Source organism: Diceros bicornis, chromosome 34, assembly GCF_020826845.1.
Source record: "Diceros bicornis minor isolate mBicDic1 chromosome 34, mDicBic1.mat.cur, whole genome shotgun sequence".
NCBI classification, from domain to species: domain Eukaryota; kingdom Metazoa; phylum Chordata; class Mammalia; order Perissodactyla; family Rhinocerotidae; genus Diceros; species Diceros bicornis.
The window spans coordinates 19,910,483-19,935,548 of record NC_080773.1 but is presented as its reverse complement, the minus strand read 5'-3'; the positions used below and the strand labels follow the sequence as shown (position 1 = coordinate 19,935,548).

The 25,066-nt window shown below is 52.5% G+C and overlaps 2 protein-coding genes across 4 annotated transcripts; one reads left to right on the top strand and one right to left on the bottom strand.

Annotated features, from left to right (window-relative positions):
• The first annotated feature begins 652 nt into the window (after positions 1 to 652).
• Positions 653 to 13,783, top strand: FBXO46 (F-box protein 46). 2 transcript variants are annotated; one of them, XM_058529601.1, is made up of 3 exons: positions 686 to 738; positions 9,798 to 9,824; positions 11,184 to 13,783. In XM_058529601.1, the coding sequence occupies exon 3, from the start codon at positions 11,262 to 11,264 to the stop codon at positions 13,077 to 13,079; it is 1,818 nt and encodes a 605-aa protein (XP_058385584.1). In that variant the 5' UTR covers positions 686 to 738; positions 9,798 to 9,824; positions 11,184 to 11,261; the 3' UTR covers positions 13,080 to 13,783. The 2 variants fall into 2 exon arrangements, with proteins under 2 accessions (XP_058385583.1, XP_058385584.1); XM_058529600.1 differs by lacking the exon at positions 9,798 to 9,824 and having other exon boundaries at positions 653 to 738.
• Positions 13,784 to 15,517: 1,734 nt separating this feature from the next.
• Positions 15,518 to 24,671, bottom strand: QPCTL (glutaminyl-peptide cyclotransferase like). Of its 2 annotated transcripts, none has more exons than XM_058529607.1 (7): positions 24,326 to 24,667; positions 23,688 to 23,831; positions 22,666 to 22,947; positions 20,837 to 20,989; positions 20,638 to 20,737; positions 20,025 to 20,141; positions 15,518 to 18,322 (listed from the first exon to the last, which is right to left on the bottom strand). In XM_058529607.1, the coding sequence occupies exons 1-7, from the start codon at positions 24,533 to 24,535 to the stop codon at positions 18,177 to 18,179; spliced, it is 1,152 nt and encodes a 383-aa protein (XP_058385590.1). In that variant the 5' UTR covers positions 24,536 to 24,667; the 3' UTR covers positions 15,518 to 18,176. The 2 variants fall into 2 exon arrangements, with proteins under 2 accessions (XP_058385590.1, XP_058385591.1); XM_058529608.1 differs by lacking the exon at positions 15,518 to 18,322 and adding an exon at positions 18,369 to 19,738 and having other exon boundaries at positions 24,326 to 24,671.
• Between the last annotated feature and the right edge of the window lie 395 nt (positions 24,672 to 25,066).

Genomic DNA, 25,066 nt, shown 5'->3' with positions numbered 1-25,066 from the left:
GCTCATCAAGCCATGCTGAGGCAGTGTCCCACACAGAGCAACTAGAAGGGCAATTATGACATACCACTATCTACTGGGGCTTTGGGAAGGAAAAAAGGATGAAGATTAGCAACAGATGTTAGCTCAGGGCCAATCTTCCTCAAAAAAAAAAAAGATGCACAAAAGTGTCTGTCGTCGTGGAGCTTTTATTCTAACCATGATGTGGACAAGTTCCTAGTGCATGGGGCTATCTTTCCTCCCTCCTAAAGCTTAATTTTCTCATTTGTAAGTTAGGGGGTAGTGGAAAGAAAACCAGGGGGGAAAAATGGATGGGAAAATGTTTGAGAAATTAAAAGGCACTGTTCATTATCATGTTAATCAGTTTTTAAGTAAATCGATAAACTTGCTCTTTCCCAACTCTCCACCCCTCACAAACGCCCCTTTGCAATATTCTCGACTCTCTTTCCAGGGGTCCCGGGCCAAAATGGAGGAGCGCCTGGCGGGGGCGCTCTCTGCGCCTGCGCTGCCAAGTGCCCTCTCTGCCTCCTGGGAGTTAGAGTTGGTCTTTTCCTCAGCCCGCCCACTTTGCTTCCTTCCCCACCTCCAAGCTCGACCGTGCTGCCTTCTGGGAGGTGTAGTCCGTGGCTGTTCGGACTCCAATTCCCAGCGGGCTTCGGGGCGGGAACCCGGAAGGGGAGGCTGGAGAGGAGCGAGTGGGGGAAACCCGCGTAGCCGAGGAAGCTGCGGCGCGAGGAGATGGTGAGAACCCCGAGTCGGGGCTGGAGGCGCTTGAAAGCTGGGGCGGGGGTTCGGAACCAGGTGGCGAGAGGGAAGAGGCAGGGGCTAAAGAAGGGGCTGGACGAGGGGAGATCGCTTGGGGGAGGGGATTGGGAGGAGTGGGAGCCCGAGGGAGTAGTACAAGAATGGGGGCTGGGGACGGGTCTTGGAGGTGGGGAAGGAGTCGAGCTTTGGGACTGGTTGTAAGGGAGCCCAGAGCTGGGGAAGGGAGTCCCGAGTTGGAGAAGGGGCTGGGCGTCCAGGCAGAGGCCCTGAACGGGGCAATTTCTAGGGGGTTAGCTCAGGGGTTGTGGAAAGGCATGGGAGTCAGGGCTAGATGGATGAGGGGGTCTGGAGGCTCCGAGGGAGAGGCCAGCTGTGGCTGCGGTGAATTGGGGCCTCTGGATCGGACTGGGGGCAGGAGTGCAAGTTGAGATGGTGAGAGAGAGAAGTCGGTGGTAGAGTGGTGTGTGGGTTAGACTCCAGGACTGGGGGTGGGATGGGGAGCGCGAGATTAGGGGTTTGGACGGAGCGATAGTTTGCCTAGTCCAGCCAGAGGCTCCCGATAAACAGGACAGTCCCAGAACTCTAGGATAACATGGCCAGAAGGGGTCATAGAGACAACCTTTGGCACTCTCATTTCTGCAGTGGAATTTAGAAAAGTATAGTTTATTTGTATGGGCAGTCTAGCATTCAGATCTCTTATTCTGCCGCTCCTTTGTGACCCGGGCAAGTCTCCCCTCTGTGAAACTCTGTGCCATTATCTGTCTTGTCGGAACAACATGCCACTGAGAAAAGAGGAGGCTCCTAAAGATCGTTACCCTGGCTGGCAGTAAATCCTCAGTCTCAGAGCTGTTGGTGGGAAGTTCCCCACCCCAGGAATGTAACTCGGTCACAGGTGCTAATGAATTCCCTTCTTTTCAGCCCAGGGGCATTTTTTTCTCAAACCCTGGCTCCCATCTGGGCACACCCCAGCTCAGATGCCTGCGGGGGCTCCCCACAGTGGATTACAGCTCCCACTTATTGTTTAGAAGTGCCAGGAAGGCCCTGTTCTTAGCTGTTTGTGCATATTAACTCGTTTAATTCAGACAACAGTCCTAAGGTGTAGGCACAGAGAAGTTAAGCAACTTTCCCAAGGTCATCCAGCATTAAATGACAGATTCAGGATTCCAACCTAGGCATCCTGGTTCAGAATCTGTGGTTTCACTGCGGTAATTTAGTCCCCTGACCTTGTACTGAAGTACAATGTCGTGAGTATCTGCCATTTACTTGCTTTGTGACCTTGGGCAAGTCTTTTGGCCTCTGTTCAACTATAAAATGGGATGAGTAATCCTGGGAAGGTTAGAGGGTTCAGGGAGGTAAAGAGTTTGGACTAAGTGCTGAATCTACATGACTTGTCATTTTCTTGAATGTGAATGGGAAACTGTGACTTGAGAGAGAAGGCAGGTTGAGAGGGACCAGTGAGGGAGGCATCAGGCAGGCTGCCTCCTTCCCTTTCTCTCCCAGGTTGCCCCTGTGTTCTGACTCTTCTGGTTCCCTACCCTCTACTCCTAGGCTCCCAAGTCTAAGGGTGACTCCCTGAGGGGGCGCTCAGAAACTCAATCTGTCCCCATCCCCATCCCTATTCCCAGCCAAATATAAATAATTCACTTGCCTGGCCCAGCCTGGCCCAACTCCAGGTATTTCAGTGAATAGGAAATATTTCTAACAACTGTGTGTTTTTTTTTTCTCCGTCAACATTTGGGTCATTTTGGCCTCGCTGGGCAGCCTGGCAACTTGGTAATTCATCTTGAAACAGTTTGGTTCGTTTGCTGTAAGGTTTCAGGAGTTTTAAGTCGTAAGTTCTCTGACTTTGATAGGAAAGCTTATGATTAAAAGTCTTGGCTTCAGATAGGTCCAGGTTCCTCACATCTGCTGCTGTGTGTCCTTGGTCAAGTTGCATTCCCATGCTGGGCCTCAGTTTTCTCGTATGTAAAATGGAGCCATGTTCCAACCATGAGGCTCTTGTAAGGAGTTGATGAGGTAACGTATATAAAATGCCTAGTGCCTATGAAGCTCTCCATAAGTGGGAGGTGTTTTTGTGATTTTTATTCTTTCAAGAAAAATGTATTGAGCACACGCTCTGGAGCCAGAACCCAGGTTTGAATCCTGGCTTCATCACCCACCAGCTGTGTGACTTCGGACAAGTCGCTTAACCTCTCTGGAACTCAGTTTCGTCTTCTGGAAAGTGGGGGTTCATTCTATGAGTAGTCTACAGTGTTGATAGAGGACCTACTATGTGCCAGGGCCTGTATCAGGTGCAGCCCAACACACTGCCCTTGGGGAGCTCGCAGTTGTCACATGGCTGGGACAGTTTTGCAGCCCTGGTGGTGCTGGCCCGCATTTTTCAATACTGATTCATTTTCAGCCCCTCCTGCTAGCTCGGCCTGCTTGCCTTTGCTTTCATGGATTTTTAACACTTTGTCTCTGAAAACCTGTTGGTTTAGGGAAAAGTTACCAACCTCTCATTCATCCGTGTCCCTTTATGTCACATCTGGGTGCCCTGGGGTAATGTGACACTCTTTTTTCCTTTCCATTATTTGTTTGTCTTAGAAAATGTGTCTGCTTTCCAAGTTATTTTGCCTTTTCTTAAAATCCTAAATGCGTTTTCAGCCTGTGCTAGTCTGAAGCTTACTCATACAAAATGATATTTTTACCATTTGTAATGGTATATTTCTAGCAGCTCTGGAAAGCTGCATTATTCGTCAAAGCACAGGTTTTCTGAAAGGCTTGGCTTGTCACCTGCTCCGTGATGCTGTCCTGACCCTTTGGTTAAGATCATAACCTCCCCCATCTTATAGTCCCGATCCCCCTTTCCTGCTATATTTGTTCCCCACAGCACTTGCCACTTTGAAACTTAACTGTGTGTTTATAGAGCTTCTCTCCAATTAGTATGTCAACCCCATGAGGACAAGGATTTCTGTCTCCTTTTCCCTGCATATCCCCAGTGCCCAGAACAGTGCCTGGCACACGGCAGCTCTTCTGTAAATATCTGTTTAATTAATAGGTGAGACTCAGTACCCGACAGTAACAAAGGATGGGTTCTGGTGTTATCTGCATTTTATGGTGGGGGAAACTGAGGCACGGAAGGTTGAGCACCTTGCTTGAGGTCACAGCCCCAGAAGTGGGGGAGCTGGGTGAGGTGCTGGTAGGCCCTGCCTGAGTTCTGTCTGCGTCCTGGATCCTAGATCCCGAGGATCAGATGATTCCTACCTTTGGAGAGCTGTTAGTTGGAAAGGAAAACTTGAGAGAGACAGAGAGGCCAGCAGACCCTGAGGCCAAAAAGCCAAGAAAAAGAGTATGGATGGAGCAGGATTGTGGACAAAGGGGCGGTGATGGCGACAGGGGTGGCGGGTTCCGGAGGGTGGGGAATAGAAGGAGCAGGACCAGGAACAGAGCCCTGGTGTCCTGCCACCGGTTCCTGTGTGACCGTGGGCACCGCTCTGTGCCCAGCCCTGTGCTGGCATGACCCTGACAGCTGCCACCCTGGGATGGAGGCGCCCCATGGGAGTCACCTGAGTCAGTGTGGGGGGGGTTAGGCATCTGCTCTTTATCATTTGGTTTATTCTGTTGTTGTTTCCAACTTCTTAAGTTGCACGCTTAGCTTTTTTTGTGTGTGTGTGAGGAAGATCAGCCCTGAGCTAACATCCGATGCCAATCCCCCCCCCTTTTTTTTTTTTGCTGAGGAAGATTGGCCCTGGGCAATGGCCACGGGCCCAGAAGATGGCCCGTGCCCATCTTCTTCTACTTTATGTGGGACGCCGCCACAGCATGGCCTGACAAGTGGTGCATTGGTGCGTGCCCGGGATCCGAACCTGTGACCCCGGGCTGCCGAAGCAGAGCGCACACACACTTACCCGCTGCGCCACCAGGCCGGCCCCTGCTTAGCTTGTTAATTGTCAGCCTTCCTCCTTTCTTTGTGTATTTCTGGAGACACGGTCTCCCTAGGCCTGCTGCCTGGCCATCCTCCTAGGATCTTCCTTTACTTCCATCAAGGAATTCCTTTTGCCTTTCTTCTGGGTTGGATCTTATTTCCTTGATCTGATAGCTTCCTTTTTCTTGGTTTACTCCTTCATTTTGGTGGAGCAAATCCTCCAGTAGCTTCCTGAGAAAGGGTACCTGGAAATGTATTTTTTGCATACTTCCACTTCTCATGGGAGGGTGTTCAACAGGGGAGTGATGTGGTCCGATGTGTGTCTGGAAAGATCTCTCTGGCTCCCATGGAAAGGATGGAGCCAGAAGAGCTAACTTAGGCCAGCGAGCCATGTGCGGAGGCTGGAGCAGCTGCGCCTTTGAGGAGAGGTCCCAGCCTTCCAGAAAGCCACAGGGAGGAGGGGAGAGAGGCCTTCACCCAGGTCATTGTCCTTCAGCAACGGCAGGTGACAGGAACAGATTCCACGTAGCTTGGGAGGGCATGGGGACAGCTCCTAGAGGAAGTGGGCTCCTGCCTCTGTCCTGGGAGCAGGATTTCCACGGGTGGACTTGGCTGGAACCAGCCAGCTTTTCACAAGAGGTCCCCAGTAGCAAATGTGTAGAAGGCAGACAGCATAGTGGCGTCGTTTTTTTTCAAATACGCATTGCACACCCACGATGTGCTAGCGCATTGCTTCTCAAACTGAAATGTGCATCCGAATCCCCTAGCCATCTTGTTGAAGTGCACATTCTGATTCAGCAGGGGTCGGCTGGGGCCCGAGGTGATGCATTTCTAACACATCCCAGGGGCTGCTGCTGGCATGAGGGACCACACTGAGCGGAGCCAAGTGCTTGGCGCTATTCTAAAAGCTGGGGATACAGCAGTGAAAAAACAAGACAAAAATACCAGCCCTGGGGGAGCTTTCATTTTAGTGAGGTGAGACCGACAATACACTTTATAAACAAAGTTTATAGTATATTAGATAGTAACAGGCTAGGGAGAAAAATCGGGGAAGGGGAGTGTATATGGCTGTTGGTGGAAGCTCCAGTTTTAAATCAAGGAAGGTCTTCCAGAGGTGATTTCTGAACAAAACCTGAAGGAGGTAAGGGAGTGAGCCTTGTGAATACATGGGGAAGAGCATTCTAGGCAGGAGGAGCAGAGAGTGCAAAGGCCTTGAGGACTGAATGAGATGATCCACGAAAAGGGCCCGGAACACTCATTAAATGAAGCTGCTTGCACTGCATGAACTCCGTGTGCTCTGCAGTCAGCCAAGCCTGTTAGATTCAGGGCTCTGCCGCCAAGCTGTGACCGGGGGCAATTACTTAGCCATTCTCTGCCTCCATTTCCTAATCTTTGAAATGAGATTAAAAATAGTTAGACAATGTGAGAATTAAATGAAGTAATATTTGTCAAACGCTTCGAGTAAAGGTTCCTGGTGAGGGCTCCGTGCCAACTGCTGTGGTGATCATCATTTTCTCTCTAATATATTCATGTTGGTCACGATGGGACATCTGCCCCCTTTCCCATGAGCTCTTCTTGGTGAGCTCAGTGTCATCTCTGTGTCCCCAGTGACCAACCGAGGGCCAGCACCCAGGAGGACCTCTGTGTAATGTCACGCTAGGGATGTAAAAATGTGGATTTTCTAATTGTTGGGGGCATTCCATCAAGGGTGTTGGTTGTGTGGTTCAGGTCCTTAGTAATTTTATGTTTTCAACCCATCTCTCATGGAGAGAGATGTTAAGGTTTCCCATTACGCTGTGGATTTGCCAAACTCTTTGTCAGTCTTGTTTTTTGCTTTATATGTTTTGAGGCCGTGTTATTAGCCTCACATATGTTGAGAACTTTTGTGTATAATGGGTCAGCTTGTGTTGTCACCATCTTTGTCTTCAATAATACCTTTTGTTTTTGTCATTGTTATTTTTTTACATGGTAATGTCACCTGTCTATTTGTCTCTGGGTTCGGATTTGCCTAGTCTGTCTTTTTCCATCTTTTATTTTCAGTCTTTCTGGGTCACGATGTACAATAAATGGGTCTTCCTGGCACATTCTCTGAAAGCTGACTTAGTATAGGGGCTTGTGCTGGGCCCAGTGTGTGGGGAGTTAGAAAATTCTGCTCTAGTGACCCTGCTGGCCAGGACACAGACAGCCTGGGTGTGGAACAGAGTTTACACTGCCTTTAGGACATGGAGCCTCAGGGGGGGGAGCTTTGATCCATTCAGTCCCATGCTGGGCAGTCCTGCTGGAGACACCATGATGACCATGATCTCTCTGACCCTTCTTCCCCACCCCATCCCCCCACATCAGGGGGTTCACAGTCCAGTAGTGGAAGAGACAGATCCATCCCTAGACAGTGATGACCCAGAGTGGGCAGGGCTGGGACGAGGGAACCCAGAGGTCCCCCTCTGAGCAGGTGGGCAGTTTGCAGGAAGGGCGCTTGGGGGACCTCTCTATTAAAGTTACGTTTGAGTCTTTGCTCAAATAAGGAATTGGGCCAGGTGGGCATCTGGGGGGGAAGCATTCCAGCCAGTGGGAACAGCAAATGCAAAGACCATGGAAGGAAAGAGCTTGGTGACTCTGAGGATTAGATAGCAAGGACACCAATGTGGGAGTCTGACCCAGCCTGGGGGGTTAGCTTCTTGGAGGAGGCGATGGCTGAGCTGAGACCCCAGAGAGTATATAGTGAAACAGTAGAGTGCAGCAATCTGGAATCAGACTCCCTGGGCTCATATCCCTGCTCCAACTCACACCAGTTCTGTGTGACCTTGGGCTGGTTAGGTCACCTGTCCTGCCTCAGTTTCTTCATCCATACAGTGGACATGATAATAGCTCCTACTGAGGACCAGACAAGGCCCGAGTACTCTAACTACTCTCTGTGTCAGATCAGATGCCCACCTGGCTCCACGGAGGGTGTGGACGAGTTGGGAGGGGTGAGGCTGGACCAGTGGAGTACCTGGGCTTTTTCCCAAGGGCACTGGGGAGTCATGGCAGGTTGTGAGCAGCATAGGGACAGGGTCGGGTTTCTGTGATGTGCAGGATGGCTGCAGGCAGGCAGGACGGGGGCAGGGTGCTGTGGGGACAGGTGATGCCTGGACAGGGGCCTGCAGTGGAGCCACCCTTGGGTGTCTCTTGAGTTGGCCTGGCACTGAAACGATCTAGACCAGCGCGGCTCAACAGCAATATAATGTGAGCCGTATGTGTAATTTAAAATCTAGTAGCCACATTACAAGAGTCAAAAGAGATGAAGTTAATTTTAAATATTTTTATTTAGCTAAATTATATCCTAAATATTATTTTAACAGGTAATCAATATTAAAAAGCCATTATTGAGGTATTTCCTATTTTCTTGTACCAAGTCTAAGTCAGATTTGAGGTGCCTGGTTGGAAAGGCTAAACCCAGAAGTCCTTTTGGTCACTCGGCCTGAGCCTTGAATGCCAAGCCCACTGCCCATTTGTGTGATCCCGCTGCCCAGTTTCCCCCCGCAGTAAATCTCGGCCCCTAAGTTTCCCAACTAAAGGTGGGCACTCTCAGATCGTTCTGCCCGCCTCCTTCCGCCCTGGAGTCTCAGTCCCGGAGCTGCTTGGCCCTTTAAATCTCAACTGTCAATCAGGGCTCCTGTTTAGAGGGAACGTCGCATAAGAAACCTCTCGTTGAATGCCATGGCCTCCGTCCTGGCCTTGTTCCTCCGTTTAGCAGGAAGTTGGGAATTGCTCCACGCTCTCTCAGCCTCGGCTGTTTCCACACCCACTCCGTCACCTCTCGCCTACTCCGCCCTCTTTCGAAATTGGGCCCCTTCGCCAAGGCCTTCCTTATATGGGCACGGCCCCGAACGGCGGGCGCTCATTGGCTGGGGCCGTCACGCGCGCGTCTGTCAACAAAGGGGCGGAGGGAAACTAGTCGCGCGCCCGCCTGCGCGAAGGCCCGAGGAAAGTAGCAAGGGGGCGGGCCTCTTCTGCGCATGCGTATGTGCCTCCACCCGCTCCCGTTGCGAGGGGGCGGGGCTCGGGGGTGAGGGCGTTTTGGGGGCGTGTCTAGGTTACGAGGGTCGCGTGTGGGGATTGGCGGGTTCCGGGGAGACAGTTACAAAATTTGGGGGTTCTGTTTGCCTTTAAGCGTATTTTGGGACTTGGGGGAGTTTTTGCCTGGGTGTGGGGGATACTTTGGTGTTCACTTGAGCCTAGGGGGCGCCTTGGGGTTGTGTTTGGGGTTCTTTTATAATACGGAAGGTTCGGTTGTGTCGTAGGGGGTCTCCTTTGTGGTTTGGGGTGTTGGGTGGGTATAGGATGTGGGGAGCCACGGAGAGACTTAGAAGCAAAGTAAAGAGTCTAAGAGACCAATTCTGGGACCAGAACGCGTGGGTTTGGGTCTGCCTCGACTTCTTCCCACCTGTCTGAATCCCGACACGGGATTCCACTTTTCTGAGCCTCATCGGGAAATCTGGACTAAGAACGCTACTTGCTTCACAGGGGCCAAGGAGGATTAGCAGGAATTGTTAGAACAGTTCCTATCAGCTCCCAGTGAGCCGGCAGTAAGCACGTGTCTGCTATTAGAACATCTGTGAGGCTTCTTTGGGAGTATTTGGGGGGCTCTTCTGGCTTGGAGAAATATGTGGTTTGGGATTAGTTTTATGTGCTAGGGAGTTTTTATATTTTAGTGAGTTCTTTTGCATTTGGGGAGCTCCTGTGGAATTAGGGAGTACATATGGAGGTTTAGAAAGAGTTGGAGGTGAGTATAGGATTTTAGGAAATTGGGCATCTGTGAGGTTGGGAAATTGCTGTGTGTGTGGGAGTTCTTGGTAGGCATGGGATCTGTGAGGGGTGCCTTGAGATCAGACCTTCTGTGCTGGAGGGAATATATTTAGGTTTAGAGGTTTAAAGTGGAATTTGGAAAAGGCATTGAGATTCTGGAATAAGAGTAGAAGTCGTTGGGGAATGTCAGGGGGTGCCTAAGTTGTAGAGGGATCGCATCTACAGAGAAGGACCTTTCTGCCTTGGTGTCTATTCCTGGGTGTTTAGATGTATTGGTGGTTGGTAAACTTAGCCTTCTATAGGTTTTACAGGCTTTGGTGATTTTTTTTTTTTTTTTTTTTAGCGAGGAACTGGGATTTCAGCAGAGGCTGTGAGTATTTGAGGGGTAGGGGGGATTAGGGATTATGGGGTGTAAGGATTTTTAGGATTGGGACTCCCTTTGTTACTGGTGTCTCTGGATGTTGGAGGCTGTCTGGATTTTGAATGGTGTCTACAGGACCACGAAGGGAATGGGGTTTTAGTGGTATCTCTGGAATTGCCTGAATTTAGAAGGACAGTCCATACTGCAGGAGTCAGCAAACTTTTTCCATAAAGGGCCAGATAATGAGTGTTTTAGGCTTTGCAGGCCATATGCTCTCTCTTGCAACTACTCAACTCTGCCATTGGCATGAAAGCAGCCATAAACAAATGAGCATGTTTCAATAAAACTTTTTTTGCAAAGACAGGCAGTGGGCCACTTTTGGCCAGGGGGCCATAGTTGGCTGAGCCCTGGTCTATAGGCATGTGGAAGGTTTGAGGTTTGGAGGGTTTTTTTTGGTTTTGAGATGTCTGGAGGGAGATGGGCCAGGGAATGATCGAGACTGAGGGATATGCTACCTATTGCTCCTGCAGTGGAAAGTGGTCATGTCGGACTCATTAGCAGAATTGCCTGCAGATTAGGTCCTGCACACAAAGTCGCTGCAAAATAAAATGGTCATTATTAAGAAAGCCTGAATTGCAAAGTTCAGAAACCAAGTTTGAGGACCTGGTTTTGCGCTACATAACCCTTCCCCACTCTGCACCTCAGTTCACCTGTGTGCAATTTGAGGCGGCGAGACTAGAACAGGCCTTCTTATCCCGGGAGTCTGTGGCTGTGTTTGGGGAATTACCTGCACAGTCTTGTGCAAGTGTGTGCATTTTCCTGGATGAGGATACACAGCTTGAAGAGATTCTCAAAAAGCCCCGTGACCTGAACAAAATGAAGAGCTGATTTCTTAAAGGCCTGTCTGGCTCTGACCTCAGATTTTCTTCCCCCACTCAGCCCACCTCCTTCCTTCCTTCGTGGGCTCAAGCAGCCATAGCTGGGGGCAGGGCTGGGAATTCTTACCTGTCAGGAACTGGTTACTGGGTGAGCAAATAGAAAAAGAGAAGCTGTCTGTCACGTGATGCTCTTGATTACATTTAAAGGTTACGGCAGCAGGAGGCCTCTGGATCGTGATGAAGGCAGTCAGGCAGTGGAGTGTGGTCTGTAGGGTTGGAGCAAGCTGCCAGCTCCAGCCACGCTCTGAGTTTAAAAGAGCAGGTCCCATCCCCTCTGCATCCCTCCATTAGCTCAGCTGTGCAGTGGGGCAGGAATAGAGTTCTTGGTGGTCTAATTTGGTCTGTCCTTTCGGGGGAGGTTGAGGTTGGGGTGGTACTCGGAGGGCAGGCTGTTATCCCAGCTCCCCAACCTCCTCTTCCCTGTCTCCAGGTGGCCTGTGGAGCCCCCCACCACCCTCCAGGTCCTGAGATGTGGTGAACCCCTGCCTGTCTGCCACCATTGCCCAGAATGGACCGCGGTGGCCTCCTGCCCTTCCAGCTCTGGTGCCCTCGGCCCTTTGGCACCTACTCGCAGAACCAGCCGCGCCCACCTTCCACAGCCCTCAAGCCGGCAGCCTGCCCTGAGCCAGGCAGCGGGGCTGAGCCGGAGCACGGGCCTGCCCACTCGGAGAACACACCGCCCACCTTGGCGGCGGAGGCCCCTGCCTCCCAGCCTGCCCCGCTCCTCTCAGCAGCAGCTGCTGGGGACGAGGGTCGAGTCCTGCTGGACACGTGGTATGTGATCAAGCCTGGGAACACGAAGGAGAAGGTGGCCTTCTTTGTGGCGCACCAGTGTGGTGGGGGCAGCCGGGCCAGCTCCATGAAGGTCAAAGGGCACTGGGGCAGTGACAGTTCCAAGGCGAAGCGGAGGAGGCGCTGTCTGGAGCCCACGAAGGCTCCGCCGGACCCCGGGGGCCGGGAGGGTCCCCCTCCTGCCGAGGGTGCCCCAGCCTCAGCCTGTGAGGATGTGGACCTGCTCTCTGTGGCTGAGATGGTGGCCCTGGTGGAACAGCGGGCCGCCCTGGCCCTGCAGAACTATCCGCGCCCCGGCACCCCGGCACCCGTGGTCTTCGTGTCAGCTGAGCAGGGCGGGCCCACCAAGGGGCTGGGGTCTGAACGGCGGTCTGGTGGCGGGGACTGCAGCCGTGTCGCCGAGGCGGTGGCCCACTTCGAGGCCCAGCGGGACAACCCTCCGGCCAAGGGCCTTCGCAAGGAGGAGCGGCCTGGACCGGGCCCCGGGGAGGTGCGCATCGCCTTCCGTATCTCCAATGGCCGTGAGCCCCGTGCACCGGATGGCAGCTTGCCCAACGGGAGCGGGGGCCGGCCCGGCTGTGCCTACCCTGGCAGCCCAGGGCCCGGGGCCCGAGCCAAGGACAAGATCACCTGTGACCTGTACCAGCTTATCAGCCCCTCTCGGGATGCCCTCCCCAGCAATGTGGAGTTCCTTCTGGCTAGGGCGGATGAAGCCAGCGAGGGCGAGACCCCAGCCCCTGCCAGGCCCGAGGACACTCCCCCGGCCCCCCCTCCACCCCCCGCGCGGGACTGTGGAGCGTCAGGCTTCCACGTGGATGTGGTGGTGACAGGCGTGGTAGACGAGTGCATCTTCTTTGGCAAGGATGGCACCAAGAACGTGAAGGAGGAGACTGTGTGCCTGACTGTCAGCCCCGAGGAGCCGCCCCCACCCGGCCAGCTCTTCTTCCTCCAGTCCCGGGGGCCAGACGGGCCCCCCGAGCCTCCCCCAGCTGACTCACCGGCCGCCACGCCAGGCCCGGACGATGCTGAGGGGACAGCGGACACCTCCCTGTGCCGCCTGTACCGGCACGTGTCGCACGACTTCCTGGAGATCCGCTTCAAGATCCAGAGGCTGCTGGAGCCGCGACAGTACATGCTGTTGCTCCCCGAGCACGTGCTGGTCAAGATCTTCAGCTTCCTGCCCACGCGGGCCCTGGCGGCCCTCAAGTGCACCTGCCACCACTTCAAGGGCATCATCGAGGCGTTCGGCGTGCGGGCCACAGACTCGCGCTGGAGCCGCGACCCCCTCTACCGGGATGACCCTTGCAAGCAGTGCCGCAAGAGATACGAGAAGGGCGATGTGTCGCTCTGCCGCTGGCACCCCAAGCCCTACCACCACGACCTGCCTTACGGACGTTCCTACTGGATGTGCTGCCGCCGAGCCGATCGCGAGACGCCTGGCTGCCGCCTGGGTCTGCACGATAACAACTGGGTCCTGCCCTGCAATGGGCCAGGCGGTGGGGGCGGCCGGGCTGGCCGGGAGGAGGGGAGGTGAAGCCGGGGGAGGGGGGGGAGAGCCCACCATGCCCACCCCCTCCCCCTGGGAGCTGAGGGCCAGGACTGAGCCAGCAGCCCCTACCCCCAGTCCAGGCAGCGCTGACCCCCGTCCAGAACTGAGATGGGGCTCAGGGGGATGACCCAGGACGACACTCGGGTTGACTGACCCCATTGGTTTTCTACTCTTCAGACCCAGGGCCGTGGACCCTCAAGTAGGGTGTTTTTTTAATCAGCATCTCAATTTCTTCTCCATTCAGCCCCAACACCCTCCCTGCCACTCTCTACACCCCAGGGACCCACCAGCAGGGAGCAGACGGCAGCTAATTTTGGTACTACTTAAGAGTTCCCCCATTCTGGCCCCCTTCTGCTCCTTCCTCCGATTCTTTGTCTCTGGAGCTGTGTTCTCCCAAGAGGCTGCAGCACCCAAGGTTGGGTCCTCTCCTAACCGGTGACACCAGGGCTCGCCTCCTCCTTAGGAGTTGGGGGCCATCAGATCACAGATCAAATTTGGCACATTTCCTGGCAGCCTGCCATTTCTAGATGTTTTCCCCTTTAAAACAATAAAAACCGCTGTTTTCTCTTTAACCTCAAGCTACCTGTCTCTCTAGTTCCCCTAAAGGGGAAGAGGAAAAAAAAAAGTCAAAAGTATAAAAATCCCCCCTCTCCGTTATTTAAGCTATTGCCATCACCCCCCCCCCCAAAACAAAAGCTGTGAAGCCCTCTGCCTCGCTCTTGACAGCGTGGGGGGCCGGTGGGCAGGGACTGTGGGTTTGAATTTCTGGCTTGTTTTTCCTTCCACTCTACTTGTTCAGGCATTGGGGTCTCTCCGTCCCCAGCTACATGTGTTTCTTTAGAATCCTTTGCTCATCTGAGACCTTGATTTTCAGGCAATTGGTCTGGGGTATTTTTGTTTGTTCTGTTTGGGGTTTCTTTTTGTTTTTTTCATCATTGTGGTTCTGGAAGCTTCTAGCTTGTGGCATCTGACCAGTTTTGCATTGGTCCTTTCTATAAAATCAATATTTATAAGGCTGGGCCCAGACTGGTTTGTGTGTTGTTCAGGGAGGGGGTGTGGGGGAAAAGGGAGTCATGGGCCCGTGTATGGTGGGATGGAAAAAGTTGAGATAGTTTTTATTTCTTTAGGAATTCAGTGTTGGGCAGGTATGGTGGCCCTGAAGTCATCAGGAACCCAGCCTCCTTCTAGCTCACTATTCCATCCTCCTTTGGCTATGGCCCTCATCCTCATGGTGCACGATGGCTGCTAGAACTCCAGCCATCACCATTTTGCATGAAGGGAAGCCTGCTTCTTCCCAGAAGTACTATACTACACTTCTTTATACATCTCCCTGGTCAGAACTTAGCCATATGGAAGGGCTGCAAGGGAGGCTGGGAAATGCAGTCTTTTAGTTGGGTGCATTATGCCCAACAAAAATCCCTGTAATTAAAGCTTTAAAATATTCACTTAATTTTTTACTAAAGAAAAAGGGGGAATTAAGACATTCTAAAAATTCAAGTATAAAAGAAGAGGGGAAAATGGATATTGAGAGGCAGCTAAGTCTCTGACATTCTTATCAGAGAACCAGAATTTCCAGAGAGTAGGATATCTCAGAGTAGTTATTTAATACTTAGATTTTAGAATCAAAGAGACCTGGGTTTGAATCTTGGCTTGGTTTTGTAGGACTTCAGTTTCCTGTGGAGGAAGGGCCAGATTATTTGGACTATCCTGCTGAAAAAAAAAAGTAAAAAATCTTAAAAGCATCAAATAGCCAATAAAATACAGTTAAGGATACACTAAGCCAAAAATTTAAGGGTGAGGGTACATGGGGCCCTGAAACCACTTCTGCTCGGAGAGCATTTGCTGATGTGAACAAATTTGGGTTTCCTACTTGTAGCCTTACTGGGACAAGCAGGCAGAAGTGAAGGCTAGAGCCTGCCCAAGGTGGAGAATCTGATAGGAGCTGGCATCCCACCGCACTATAAGCTCAGGTAAGTATGACCCAGAAGACTGCAGAGATGTTCTGAATGGCGAGGGACGCACAAGACCAAAGGAAAGAAAAAAGCAGACCCTGAGAATTGGTCACAGGCTGGCCCTTGGCTCAGGTTTGCGGGCCAGGTCTGCATCACCTATGTGTTCCGGGGTACTTCTAGCTCAGGTGTCTGGCAGAAACAAACGTAAATCTTCTGGTGGAAAAAACCGTCATCTAGAATCACCACCAGTAATTTTCCAGACAGTTAGTACATAGTTAAATAACCAAACATGCATGGAAGTAACAAGAACCAGCAGAAACGAGAGCAAAAACAGACCCACAAAGGTTTCAGATGGTGAAACTGTCACTCGCAGATTATAATGCAAGAGCCTGGAAATATCGGCAGGTAACCCAGACCTGAAAAATGGCCTACCGCCTATGAAAAGAAAAAACCCACAGACATACACTAACCAAAGTAATAACTCAGTGGCTGGGCTGCATGGCAAATTAGACACAGCTAAAGAGAGATTTATTGAACTAGAGTTAGGTCCAAACAATAGCATGGAGACAAAAACAGAAAAGAAAAAAAAACCTGAGTCAATATGAAAGAAAGGTTACAGAGGACAGAGTGAGTAAATGTAACACATGAATTGGCATTCTAGAATGAGAAGAGCAAACTGCAAAGATAATATTTAAAGACCCGATGGTTGCGAAGTCCAGACTGGTAAAAGATTAATCAGCCCAATGAGTCGTAAGCAGGATCAATAAAAACAAAATGTACACCTAGCGTATTACAGGGAAAGTGTCTAGCTATGTGATATGTGGCAATTGATTTCTCTGAAGCTCAATTTCTTAATCTGAAAAATGCAAATACTGACAGTTCCTCAAAAGGTTGATATGTGCAACATCACGTGTAGCATGCTCAACAATTGTGCTTATCAGATACACCACCTAGTGGCCCCTTCATAGCGTGAAACTGGGGAAGCCCAAGTCTGGGAGACGTGGGAGCTGGGGAAACACTGCCTTGCCAAACTTCAGCAGCCTTATCCATAAAATGAAGCTCACAATCCTTACCCCGAATTCAAGCAGAAAATGTGCCTCAGGCCCCTTGCTCAGGCCTGGTGTGTTGCACACTCAACCAGGAGGTGGTGCAGTAAGGCGTTGAGGGCCAGGGCTGTAACTGACACACTGCTTCCCCTCGCTAACATGGAGACAGTGGTCTCGCCTACTTCTGGGGTGGCTGTGACGCTAAGGGGACATGGTGCACTTTCAAGTACTTGGCACCATGCCTGCCACACAAGAAATGAAGAAACCGGAACTGTCCCTGTGGTTTGAGACCCTCGCCACCCCAGCTGTTGATGAATGTCACTTCCCTGTCTGAACTTTGGACTTCTGCCAAGTCCGCCTCTAAGAGGCCATTAGTCCCCTGCCCTGACCCCACTCTAACTTGTGCCAATTAAAAGCTTCAGGAGCTACTGTTTGTCAACAATCTGTTGGTCCAGCACAGGTGATTTCTGGAAGGGAGGTAGGACATGGGGTTAGGAGCACAGCTGTGGGTGAGAATCTGGGCTCTGTAACCAGCTGGTTGTCACTCAGCCCTAGCCACTTCATTTGCAAAATGAGAACAGAAATTGTACCGACCTCAGGATGTGGGGGAGACTAAATGAGCTGATATAAAGTGCTCATGGTGCCTGGTGTACAGTGGGTGCCCATAAATTCACTGTGGAAGAGTGTGAATTGAGGACCTTCAGTTTGTCCTCTCTTATTTGATATCCTGAGTTTCAGCCCATGAGTTCTCTTGGGTCTTCTCCAGCCTTGTGTTGGCTTGGAAGGCCGATGCTCACCTTCACTACTTAATAACCCTCCATCCTGGCCTGGCGTCCCTGCTGCCTATGGGGTCTCCATCCAAGTCACAAAATCAGCAGGCATAGAGCCCAGCATGACTCCCTTTCTAGGCGCCCTCCATTTTACGGTTTTCTTTAGGTTGCTAAGCTGTGAACGCACCAAACTGTAACCTTAAGGGCAGTGTGTCCCAAACTTTGCTGATCCTGAGTCTTCCTGAGGTGCTGGTTACAGAGTCCCAGCGGCTCCCTGGGGTTCTGATTCAGTAGGTCCCCCCCAGACTAGAATGGGAGTCTGCATTTTTTAATAAGCAGCCCAGTTGAGTCTAAAAATGAAGAGTTGGGAAATAAATCCTCAGGCCATCACTAGAGGCAGTTACACGCACTGTCTCGCACTCCTGTACCCACAGCTGAAAGGGAAAGGATGGTTTGGTGTAACTTGTTTGCAGTGATTCTAGGTCTGTCTGACCCATTGCTACCATAAGTGCACTCAAACTATCAAAACCCAGTGTTTCCCAAAGTATATTCTGAGGTACCCTAGTTCTGTGAGGTGCTTCCCAATAAAGGGGTTCCATGGTGAAATACTTTGGGAAAACACTGCACTCTCCATCTTACTCTTGAAAATTCACATTGTGCAATGAAGAAACTCATTTAATATTGTTTCACCCTGCTTTTTTAATCCCCTTTTTCACGCAACACCTATTTGTGCTAGTTCTGTAGAATACGTTTTGCAGGAACACTGGTTTAATGCCCACTGGAGCTGGCAGAATCGAGAGGTCTCAAGTATTGGCTTCCGTCTCCTCTGTTCCTGCTTATGAGCGCATCCTCTGTGGGCCCCACGTGGCATATCCATGTGGAAGTTAGGTTTGGACTGGTGCAGTAGCAAGGCTGCCATTCTGCAGAACAAACTGACAGAAAAACATGAGGCACAGGGAATTCATTTGGTTGGGTTGTATTGCTGGTCCAGATGCCAATGCGAGGTTTGCCGACTAAACCTGAGAACAGCATTTGGCCTCTGCAAACTTTCAGCCCAAGTGTTTCCCTCAGGGCAGGGCCGAGCTCTGATTCCTTTGGCTGTCACCCCCATACTGGTCTCTTCTATGTCTTTGAAGAGTGGCAGCTTAAGATAGTCAAAGGAAAGAGGGTCTTCCAATCATAGCCCAAGCAGAGCCGAAGGTATTAAGGACAAGCCAGCACACCCCAAGCGGGCCCGGTTTGAGCTCCATTGGCTCCAGGTGCCCTCGGCACGTCTCCTGCTGGACACTTCTCCTTCAGAGTCAGCCAGGCAGGCTAGAGCCCCAGGTATTCAGCCAGGAACACAATGAGGATGCGGCTCAGGTTATGTACTGTGGGTGGGTGCAGGTTGGCTTCAGAGTCATCAGGCGTGTGCCAGACAGAGGGGAAGGGCGTGGAGATGAGGTGGAGCACCGGGACCCCTGCGGGAGAGAGAGGAGACTCGGTCAGGCCCACGGCTGACCCAGGAGCCCAGGCCCAGGCCTGAGTCACCTTCCCTCGCTCCCCCGCCACTCCCCCGAGAAGATACTCCGTTCCGGCACTTGAAGAACTCTGAACAATGATTGTAAGTGTGTGAGGGCAACATATTAGTTTTAAAAATATATCCAGTATGTCTATTGTTTTCATAACACAAATTAGAGAAACTCAAAACTTCATGGATTATGGAAAGACCAGAAGAAGGGAAAGATGTCTTGGACCCTCCTCTCCAGTTATACATTATTAGGCTCTTTTTCTCTTCTTTATTAGTAGTTAGCACTTATATAGTACTTGTTCTATTCCAGGCCCTAGTTTAAGGCCATACATCATACACACACACCCTGTTTTATCCTTATAATAATCCTTTAAAGTGGGTGCTATAATTACCCCCATTTTACAGATGTGGACACTGAGGCACAGAGGCAGACAGAGTGATTTGCCTAAGGTTCTGCCTCTTGTAAACAGTACAGTCATAATGTGAACCCAGGCCGCCTGTCTCCAGAGTCACTGCTCGTAACCCCAGCACTACATTGGGTTCCTGTCCTCAGAACGCTTCCCTCTGTGTTTGTCCTGATTTGCTAAATATCTGTCCCCCCACTAGACAGGAGCCAGGCGGATTATGGGCCATCACTGTATCCCTGACATCTAGCTCAGCACCTGCCTTGGGAAGCATTCATCGAATGAATCAATAAAGAAGTAGGGAATGCATATTTGTTGAATGAGTAAATTATAGAGTAAAAATTTAAAAGGCAGTTTTTAGCACTTGCTAGATGCCAAGCACTGTGTAAGTAGGCATTTTATATACCTAATCTCATGTAATCCTCACCAACCCTGTGATGATGAATATACACACACATTTGTGTTAGTATGTTTATATCTCTTCATCTTCCAGAAGAAATGGGGGCTCAGAGAGGCTAAGTAATTTGCCTTAGGTCAACCAGTGGTAAATTGCAGATCCTAGAACCCAGACCTGTCCAGTTCTAAAACCTATGATATGAACCCCTCTACCTGGCCTGAAATGTGACTGGGCACTTTTTTTTTTTTGGTGAGGAAGATTGGCCCTGAGCTAACATCTGTTGCCAATCCTCCTCCATGTTTCTGGTTTTTCTTTTTGCTTGAGGAAGATGGCCCCTGAGCTAACATCTGTACCAATCTTCTCTATTTTGTATGTGGGTCACCGCCACAGCATAGCTTGATGAGCGGTGTGTAGGTCCGCGCCCAGGATCTGAACCCGCGAACCCAGGCTGAAGTGAGCATGCGCGAACTTAACCACTAAGCCACCAGGCCAGCCCCACGACTGGGCATCTTTTGAAGCTCCTCAGGTGAATCTGCTGGGCTGCCAGGACCTTGAAAGGCAAAAGCTAGAAGAAACTGCAATCATTGAGGCTCAAACAATAATATTGAACATTTCATGAATGCTCCCTATGTGCTGGACACTGGGGCAAGCTCATTACATGTATTAACGCAGTCAATCCCCTACCAACAACTCTGAGACAGGGGCTATTATTATCCCCATTTTACAGATAAGGAAATTGAGGCACAAAGAGGTTAAGCCACTTGCCACCAGTCCCCACCTCTGGGAAGGGGCCAGGGCCCATCTGTGGCTCCCTTGGTGCCCTGCTCCCCACCCCTCCCTATAGCAAGTACCTCGGCGGAGGAAGGGGACATGGTCGTCCTCCACAGAGCCAAAGGGCTCCCCAGGCTGGAAGTACATCACCTCCTGGGGATGAGACTGTAGCAGGTTCAAACGGTGCAGGCGCTTCTCTGCAGGCGGTGGGGATTAGAGAGCAAGAGTCAGCCCCTCAGGGTCAAAGGTTGCCCTCCTCACCAATCAGAGGAGGGCAGGGGGGCTGGGAGTATAGCCCTGATCGTCCCAAAAAGAATGAATGTCAGTTACCCCTACTGCAGTCTTACTGTGTTCCTGGTCTCAGTTAATCCCTCTGAGTCTAGGAGGGAGATCCCCATTATCATCACCATCATGTCCATTTTACAGACAGGAAATGGAGGCTCAGAGAGATGAAGCCCAAGTTCACACAGCTGGTAAGATGCAGAGCCAAGATTCAATCCCAGGGCTGTCTGACCCCTTAGTCCCTGTTCGTAATCACTACCCTGACTGCTGTGGGATCGTTTTGTGTTTCTGCCCTAGTGCCTTAGAGAGAGAGAGGGAAGGCTGGAGGACCCCTTAGAGGACCGATGCCTGTCCCATCCCGGCCCCCGTCCTGCATCGCAGGCTGGTGCCTGCCTCCACCTTTCCCCTTACCGATGCTCCGCAGTCGATGGAACCAGCGGGCCGTGCGAGGGAAGTGACTGTAGAAGGTCGGGTTGGGGGCTCCCAGGAGATCCAGAAGCATAAAGAGCTCCTGGGAAGAGAGGCCAGACTGGAGAGGCCAGGCGGAATGCTCCAACCTCACATCACCCCCTCCCCACCTCGCCAGAACCCAGTGGGGCCCTAGTCTTACAATGGCCTGGATCCTGGTGGGGCCGGGACTGTGGGGTGCAGACTCCATGAGCTGGGCCAGGTGCCGGGAGCCATACAGGGAGTCCTTGGGTCCCCACTCCTTCAGCGCCTCCTCGCCGTCCAAGAAGAGCAGCTGCAGGGTCACCGGGGCCGCCTGCGGGAGCCGGTGGTCAGGACCAGCTCGCTGCCGCCCCCGCCTCAAGCCACCCACGTGGCTTTCCTGCCCGCGTGCACAGCTGAGTGGGGCAAACCAGCCAAGAGTACAGACTCTGAACCAGGCCGCCTGGGTTCAAATCCCGGCTCAGCCGCTGCGTAGCCGATGAGCCATGGGTAAGTTACTAACTTCCCAAAGCATCTGTTTCTTTATGTAGAAATGAGGTTCATCCAGGTCTAATCACAGGGCGGGATTCGAATCCAGGTCCTCGATCAGTGTCTGGCCTATAGTAACTAAATAAGGGTTGGCTCTGATTATTTTCATTATTCCTCAAGCTTGTTTAGCGAAAGAGACAGACCTACAAATGAATAATTATACAAACAGTGAAATGCAGTTGAGACACATGCTTCCGAGAACTACAGGGTCCTGAGAGCGCGTAGGAAGGGGGCGGAGGATAACCTCGCTCAGGAAGCACATCTGGGTCTGTTGGGAAGGGATGTTCGCGTGGAGAGTGAGTGGGAGCTGGTCTGGCAAAGTGGAGCAGAGGGAAGAGTGTTCCCAGGCAGGGAAGCAACATGGAGCAGGGCTGGGGCGAGAGGGGTTTGAGAAAAGGCCCGAGGGTTCAGCAAGGGCCAGGGAGCTTGGGGCACTGGGGTTTGAGCCATGGAAGGGGCTGAGCAGGGGAGGAGCGTGAGGGGACTTGTGTTTTCGTTCATTCATTCCATACATTTTTTTTTTGTGAGGAAGATCAGCCCTGAGCTAACATCTGTGCTAATCCTCCTCTTTTTGCTGAGGAAGACCGGCTCTGAGCTAACATCTATTGCCAATCCTTCTCCTTTTTTCCCCCAAAGCCCCAGTAGATAGTTGTATGTCATAGTTGCACATCCTTCTAGTTGCTGTATGTGGGACGCGGCCTCAGCATGGCTGGAGAAGCGGTGCGTGGGTGCGCGTCCAGGATCCAAACCCAGGCCACCAGTAGCGGAGCGCGTGCACTTAACCGCTAAGCCACCGGGCCAGCCCCATTCCATACATTTTTATTGACCTCCTCCTCTATGCCAGGCAATATTCTGGGCCCAGGAAATACAGCAGGAAACAAAAGCAGCTAAGTCCCTGCCTGTATGGGGCTTATTCTAGTTGGGGAGAAAAACAAGTCAACATAAAGCAGCATAAAGCATGAGATAGTGCCAGGAGCTATTTTAGGGGGGTTGGGAAGGCCTCTTTGAGGAGGTGACTTTGGAGTGGACACCTGAATGAGGGTGGGAGCCACCCAGGAAAATGTCTGAGAAAAGCACATTCTGGGCAGAGCAAACAGCAAGTGCAAATGTCCTGCGGTGAGAGTGAATTTTGTGGGTTTGAGGTACACAGATGAGGTGGGTGGCTAGAGTGGAGTGAGCGAGGGGTGAGAGGTGGTAGATAAGACTAGAGAGGTAACAAGGCACACCTCATGGGCCACTATAAGGACTCTGGCTTATGCCAGAGGAGTGAGGTGGGAGCCATGGAAGGGCTCCCAAAGGGCAGAGGAGGGACAGGATCTGACATTCAGAAGGTGGAAAGATCCCTGTGGCTTTGTGTGTGGAGTAGAGGCAGGAAGACAAAACCAGGTAAGGGAGGGTGGTGGCTTGGACCAAGGTAGAGGCAGCCCCGACTCCCACCCTTCCCCTTCCCCCACTCCTCACCTGATTCTTGGCTCTGCTCAACTCCAAGTCAAGGGCTTGGGCCAGCTCCAGGAGCAGGGCGCAAGGCACAGCTGAATCTGTGGCCCCCACGAAGGGGGCTGACCCAGATGGGAAGAGCTTGGAGTCGTAATGGCAGGCAAGGGTGAGGTGACGGGCAGCCCCTGGGTCAAGTGTGGCCACCACGTTGCCAAAGTCCAGTGGCCCCAGGGGCGTCGAGGACGTGAAGGGGTCCAGCTCCACATGCCAGCCTGCCGTCAGGGCCCGAAGCGTGGCCTCCAGGAACTAGTGGCGAGAGAGGCGGGAGGGTGGGCGGGGACTGGGGAGCAGGGCCATGTGACCTGAGCCGTGCAGAGCAGCCAGGTTGACTCACAAGTCCCACTGTGGTTTAAATCATTCCCTTGACACACTTCTGCTGAGTCTCTACTGAGTGCCAGGGGTGGGGTGATCCCGCCCCTTGATGCCAACAAGATTAATCACAGCTCCCTCTTCAATAGCACTAGGAACCCTGTGGGGTAGGAACTGTCAATGGCTCCATTTTGCAGATAAGGAAACAGGCACAGAGAGGTTAAGAAACGAGTCCAAGGTCACACTCCAAGTGGCTGAGGTGAGATTTGAACTCAGGCAGTGTTCACATGACTATCCATGCTTTCTGGGAAGCAATATAGAGATGTTACAGCACCAGCTCTGGAACCAACCTGTTTGGGTTGAAACCCTAAGTATACCATTTATTAGCTGTGGGCTTTGGACAAGATGCCTAACTGCTCTGGGCCTCAGTTTCCCCATCTGCATAACGAAGATCACATTGGTACCCACCTCACAGGGCTGCTGCTTGTGCCTAGCACATAGCACGTTTTCGGTGGGGGCAGTACAGCCTGGTGATTACCAGGTGGGACTCTAGAGCCAGATTAGCTCCAATCAGAGCCCCAGCTCTGCCTCTTAGCTGCTTTGGGATCTTAGGCAGAATGCCTATCTCCTGTTCCCTGGCGGGCTGCGGATCAGGGGTTGGAGGCGGGGCCCTTTACCTTTCTGACTTGGAGATTGCCCGGGCTGCCCGGGGTCCGTACAACCAGCAGGGGGCGCAGATAAGCGTTCCAGAGACGCTGTGGGTCCAGTCGCCCCACCACCTTCCGCAGCCGGGCTTCGGGGAGGCTTCCGATCAACGGGCCCTTGGGAGTGGGGTGGGATGGGGCAGAGAAGAGCAGAGTGTGATAACAACCCCCATTCCGACCCTACCCCGGGCGCCGCCACCCCTAAGAAGCCCCAATTCCTCTCGCTAATCGCGGTCTCTAGCATCGGAGGTTTCTAGGATAAATTCTAGACTCAGGAAAAGTCCCTCCAAGCCCATCCGGTCCAGCCCACCCCAACCCTGATGGGGAAATCGAGGTCCAGCGAGAAGAAGGGACTCCGCCAAATAGCTGACTTTAGGATTAGAACCCAGAACTCTGTCTTATTACTCCAGACCCTTCCTCTTAAAGCGGAGCCACTGTTACAGAACAAGCCCGAAGCTTCATTCCATTGGCAAGGGGCGTGCGATCTAATGACCGAGACAGTGGCACCTGCGGTTAGGGCCATACGAGAAAGCCACGTCAACCTGAGACCTTAGGGAAGGGGAGCCGGGGAATGAGGGCCCCCGCGGTGCCCGCCCCCCGCCCGGCCTCACCCGCAGCTCCCGGGCCGGCGGCGGCTCCTCCGTCCGGCGGTGCCAGCCGCTCCAGATGGTGTAGAACGCCCAGGCCACGGCCAGCGCCAGCAGCAGCAGGGGCAACAGCGGTACCCGCGGTAGCAGGCGGCGCTTGGGCGGTGAGGGTGGCTCCAAGAGGCCGCGTTCTCCGGGCCGTGGCCGGGGCCGCCCGCGGCCCCCGGAACGCATGGCAGCTTCGCCCTGAAACCGGTCCGGGACCGCGGATAGAATTTAGGCCAAGCCAAGTCCCACCCCATGAAATCAGCGGACCAAAGAACAAGAGCGGCTGAACCATCCGACCCTCCTGCCAGCACTGAAGCCAATGGGGACTCCCGCTCTGAGGACACGCCTCCCCGTCTCCCGCGGGCTTTGGGGTTGGTTCCCCCGGAGGGCTGCACAACCCAAAAGGGAGCGCGGAAGGGGTGGACTCCGCCTCAGCGGAGGAGGAGAAGCCAATGAGAAGCGTTTGATCACGTTAAACAGGCGCCCTCCGGGGCGCAGGTCCACGCCCCTCCGGATGTAGGCAGAGGATTGGTTACGCGGAGTCGGAAAGATCAATAGACACGTAAATAACCAGCCCCCGAGGGGAAAGGGGCGGTGTCCATCCCTGAAGCGAGGAGCGGATTGGCTTCGCGGAGGCCGCGCCCCCGGAGGCAGGGCCGGCGGGTATTTGGAAACGGCGTGTCCTTTCCCTCCTTCAACCTGTGCCGTTCTACGACA